At 47.4% G+C, this 5,189-nt stretch overlaps 1 protein-coding gene across 1 annotated transcript; it reads right to left on the bottom strand.

Moving 5' to 3' along the window:
- Positions 1-1,840: 1,840 nt before the first annotated feature.
- Positions 1,841-4,497, bottom strand: LOC115537630 (protein ALP1-like). Its single transcript, XM_030349677.1, has 2 exons — positions 4,462-4,497; positions 1,841-2,862 (listed from the first exon to the last, which is right to left on the bottom strand). Exons 1-2 carry the CDS (start codon positions 4,495-4,497, stop codon positions 1,951-1,953), a joined length of 948 nt encoding a protein of 315 aa, XP_030205537.1. The 3' UTR covers positions 1,841-1,950.
- Between the last annotated feature and the right edge of the window lie 692 nt (positions 4,498-5,189).

Below are 5,189 nucleotides of genomic sequence, written 5' to 3'. Positions count from 1 at the left end.
TTTACTTTTAAAACTTAACCTTGAGCAAATGTACAATGTATACGCAGGTATAGGAAGATGCAGGTGTAGTTGGAATATGCTTCTTTTCTTAAAGGTTGTATAGGTGATTTGCTTTTTTGGCCATTTTTGCAAAATTACTTGAAATCCTTATCATAACCCGCTTACAGCAACTGAGTTAGAAGTACTGACATGAAAATTAAACAAGTCAATCATCTGTGGAACGGGCAGGGCTCGAAAAACTCCAGCCAATCATTTCCATTGCCACCGAGTTGCATTGGACAGTAAGTACGTCAATCAAACGGTCGTACTGCACTCCCCCTCCCCCGCGCCCCGCGCGCGACCCCTTCGTGCAGTACTCGTGACCTAGAGCTCGTGACCCAGAGCAAGCTCCTGTTTGTTGTTATCCTGCGGTAGCTACTGGAACTATAGTTAATCCACATTTGGACCTAGCAGTAGAAGACCATTTCCATGGCAGACAAGACGCCACCATCCCCACCACCACCACCACCACCAGCAAAGAGAAGGAAAACTCTTTTTCAGAGAGTAATTGATAATAAAAACGCTGAAAGAGAAAAACTGAAATCAAGAATAATCCTAGGCGCTGCTTTCGAACGTTGGCGGCAACTGAAGGACGAGAAGGGTCTAAAAACCGATGCTTGTGTGGCGGTTGACCTAGTTTCAAAGTTTATACCGTTTATACTCGGTAATACCGGTGTGGAGACGAGTGTATTACTCGGTGTGAAAATGTCCACACCGCGGCAACCCTAGTGAAAACCAGGACTTCCAATACAATTATATGAAACAAACATACATTTTCTAAAAATAGTAATGATTTATGTGACCGTTAAATGTTTAGAACATCTGGTCCAACCATTGCAGCGAGAACGTATTCTCAGCAGGGGGTGCTGGGAAAAAAAAAAACTCAGCCTGCACTAGACTCGCAACTCGTTACATTGATAAAAAAAGATGTATAGCAGCGCAGCTCAATTACACCAGTGCATGCGCGGACAGTTGAAAATCGATCGTTCACATCCAGCTGCTCACAGAACAAGTTTAGCGCACCACCGCTACCCTCACACTTTTTCATATAACCTTTTTTCAGCACTAGGTCATATGAGCATTAAATAAATGCTGCGTCCCAAAATGCATTGGACAGCAGCGAGGATGACTCGCTTTGCCACGGGCCGAAACAGTTCGGAGCGACCACAGCCAGAGCGAACACAGCGGGGCAGAGGAGTGTCAGGAATAGTCTTTGGTGTACACATCAGTACGGCCTATTTGCACTACTGTTTAGTGGCAATGCAGTGTTTTATTCGATGCCTTTTTATTTTCGTATATTATTTCAATGAATACAATTTATTTATTCATAAAAAACGGATCTGGTCTTCAAACCTTTTTTCCAAATATAGGTCGTCTTACAATGGGGTTTGTGTTTATATTCGGACCAATACGGTACAGCGGGCGCTCACATGACGTTAAGCATTTCCTGGTGCATAATGTGACGCTTCAGAACCTAAAATCCCGTTTCTCCCCGTTGACACGACACAACATAACCGGCGTTTTCAGAAATCTCCACTTTGGCCGGAGATTTTAGAAATGATCGTTTTCTGTGATAAGACAGGGCCTCGGACAGGGGGTGTTGCAGCACCCCCAGCACTCCTACTTCCCGCGGTACTGGGTGCAACTTACAGCTGAATGTAGTGCCATGTTGTTAAACGAAAACCTACTCTAGCCTGGCTCGCTCTCGCGCATCTCTGTTCGCGCTCGTGCATGATTGCGCGTCCAGGTACTTGGAATGGGTGGAGTCAGAGTCAGCGTTGAAGGAGAGGGGGTAGGACCATTTGAGTTGTGTATTTTCAAAATCTGCTGGCGTTTCGCAAATCACCTACCCAACCTTTAAGATATGGGTAGCTCTTAAAAGAGCTGTTTGGTTGAAGAGCCTTTGTGTTGCTAGGCTCTTGGCTGCCATGGCACTGCACCCTCCTCGTTGAAGAACGCACAGTAGGCCTCCCGCATCTGGATGGTCAGTCTGGTGGCGTTGTTGGAGCCCATCCTGGGTGCATCACGCAGGGCTTCAGGATCAGTCGATGGCTCGATGTTCTGTTCCACCCCGCGTCTTCTTCCCTGCAGCTTCTTCCTCTCGAGAAAGTTGTGCAGCACACAGGTGGCCCTCACACACACCTCAGCTACCTCAGGACTGGTGCCAATCACGCGCCGGTACATGCGCCACCTAGATGCCAAGATCCTGAAGGCACATTCCACTACCAGACGAGCCCGGCTGAGGCGGTAGTTGAACACTCGCTTCTCCTGAGTGTGATGTTGTCCAGGGAAAGGCCGCAGCAGGTGGGTCATGAGTGGGAACGCCTCATCCCCCACAAACACGTGAGGAAGTGGCCCCCGCTGCTCTGCGCCGGAGATGACACGGGCGGGAGGGAGGTCAAGGGTGCCATCGCGAAGAGCTTCCCCAAACGCGGAGTTACGGAGGGAGCCGCTGTCACTCGTCCTGCCGTAGCCTCCAACATCCACAACCCGGAACAGGTAGTCAGCGTCCACTATGGCGAGGAGGATCAGGGAGAAGGTGCCCTTGTAATTGTAATACAAGGAGCCAGAGTTACCTGGAGCTTGTATCACAACATGCTTCCCATCAATCGCTCCGATTGATGGGATGCAGTTGGGGAAGTTCCAGCGCCACTCAAACTGCTCGGCCATGGTGCTCCAGTCCGCCCTCTTGGGAACAGACATCTCCTCCACCAAAGCAGTCCAGATGGCACTGGCTACCTCCCGCACTATCCTACACACTGACGAAGTGCCCACACGATAGCTGAAGCCAATCGTGTGATGGAATCGCCAGTGGCAAGATACCTAAAAAAGAAAGCATTAAAGAATATACTTCAAATATACTTTAAATTATACAGGGCATGAGTCCTGACAGCTTAGTTATATTTATTATTCATACATGGTTGCTTGTGTAACCAGTACCTGGTGTCTATGGGCCAGATCGTCAGAAGATTCTAGTGTTCATAAGGAGAGATATGGTACTGTCTGCACAAGAATGACACATGGAAGCAATGGATATATTTCAAATATATATATATATATATTTGGTTTATTGTTTATGGCCACTTTGCAACGAGGAAGCCTCTAATTATTCAGGAAAAATAAAGAAAAAGACTCTGGAAAAGAGTCCACCCTTACAAAACAAAAAAACAAAACAAACAAAGACATAAAAAACAACAGGATTTAAAACACCTCTGACCAAATTAAAACATCCCTGAATCCCACGTCTCAACAAAACAACCAGTACGCACAAAACTGAGAACAGCCTACTCCAAAGATCTAGCTTCACTCAGTGAAGCTAGATGTGGAAAACCACTCCGGTTTGGTCCGTGCGATTAAAAAAATCAATCAATCAAAGTCTCTTGCCCCTACCACACTGCAGAAACAACAACACCTGCTCCTTCCGTTCAGGGTTCAAAAGGATCGCTCCGATGGGGGTAGCTCGCCAGTCTGTACACCGCTGCTGACCTCCAGGGAGGGCGAGCAGGATGCAGACGATCCAGGATCCAATCTCAATCCACACAACAAAAAAACCTGGCCAAGGTTTTCGAGTTACTGCACAGGCTTTTCTGGACTTTTAGTGGCGGGGGAATCTCTCTTCTTTAGGTTACTATTAAAAAACAGTAGTCTATCGTCGAATCTCATCTGTGGCTCGTCCCAAAAAGGACGAATCTCCGTAACTGCTATCTGCTGACGCTAAAAAGAGGCGGGTCTAATTTCTGATTGGCTAACTAAGCCAAACCAGTTGCCATGCGACTTTGTTGAGTTACAGGTGGTTTAACAAATCACACCATACTATTTAGATTCAATAATTTAAATGCATTCATTTGCAATATTTTCCCAATATATATCTTTATCTCATTCTGTGGCACTATTTAGAACGACAATACACAAGCCATGTATTTTTTACTAATTAGTAACAAACTTTAAAAAAGGGGTTGTGATTTAAATCGAATCAAATGAAAAGGTGTCATGTAAACCTGGGTTACACTTGCATACCATGTTCATAGAAAGGCTTTATGATGGAACACATTTATCTGAAACACTCTTCATTGATACATAAATAATCCCATGTGACATCCACAACTAATATGACTAGATTGTTTACAGATAGCTCTACCACATAACCTGAGATTTACCAGGAACACTGCACACTACTATGGCTATAGATGGGTAGATGTCTTCCCTAATTAGGAAATCTTATGCAAACAACACCGTGGATGGAAATGGGCACCTTTTCTATAGCCTAGCAGTATGTGCACACCAATGAGCTGTATGGAAACGCTAGTTGTGTGATCATTAAAATAAAAAAAAGTATCCTTACCGTAGGCAAATGGCGAGTCGCTCGGCAGGGCCAATTGCAGAACGAAACCGTGTGTCGGCCACGGTAATGAGAGGACCGACCTTGCCAAGCAACTCGTCGATGTAGTCCGGAGGCATCCGAAAATATTGATGGAATAGGAGAGCATCCAGACGCAACTCCTGCACAAGTGCGTGATACTCCCCTCTCTGGTTGCGTGTCCGGAGAATGGGGTGAACCCACCAACGCCGATGCACTTGCTTTCCACGTCGGTGGACCAAAGCACCAGCAACCTGAACCAACACCATCCTTGCTACAACGGGATCCATCTTGCAATGACAAGTAACACAACAAGCAGGAAGAAGCGGAAAGAACCCGGCTTTGTTGTTGTTAGCGGGAAGCGATTTGATTGGCTGTCGGATGCCTCTGCAAAGACTACACCCCCATCCGTCAGCCACGCCTTCCCACGTCCGTTGACTGACGGTGCAGTGGGCACGAGGCGTAATGCGGTGTATACCGTCGCTCATCCTCCCTTTTCTTTCAGCACTTGTGCTTATCAGCGGAAAATCGAGAATACATTAAGATGACTTCGACCAAACGGATCTCCCAAGCCGGTGGCAGCGGCTCGGCGAGGCCATGGACAAACAGCCCTTTTCAGGGCCACCTGAGAGCGCTCCTAGAGCTAGGCCCTTTTCAGGGCCCCTATGCGCCTCCTGTCACGCCTTCCTGGCACCGGGTAACGGGCACTTGCCGTGCTTTCGGTGCCTCGGCAACGACCACGCCGCGGCTGCTATGGCGGCCCCCGTCTCCTGTGTCACCTGCCGGGAGCTGC

The sequence above is a fragment of the Gadus morhua genome, chromosome 23 (genome assembly GCF_902167405.1).
Source record: "Gadus morhua chromosome 23, gadMor3.0, whole genome shotgun sequence".
Taxonomy (NCBI): Eukaryota; Metazoa; Chordata; class Actinopteri; order Gadiformes; family Gadidae; genus Gadus; species Gadus morhua.
The sequence above is the reverse complement of the archived record's forward strand: the minus strand, read 5'-3'. Positions and strand labels throughout refer to the sequence as shown.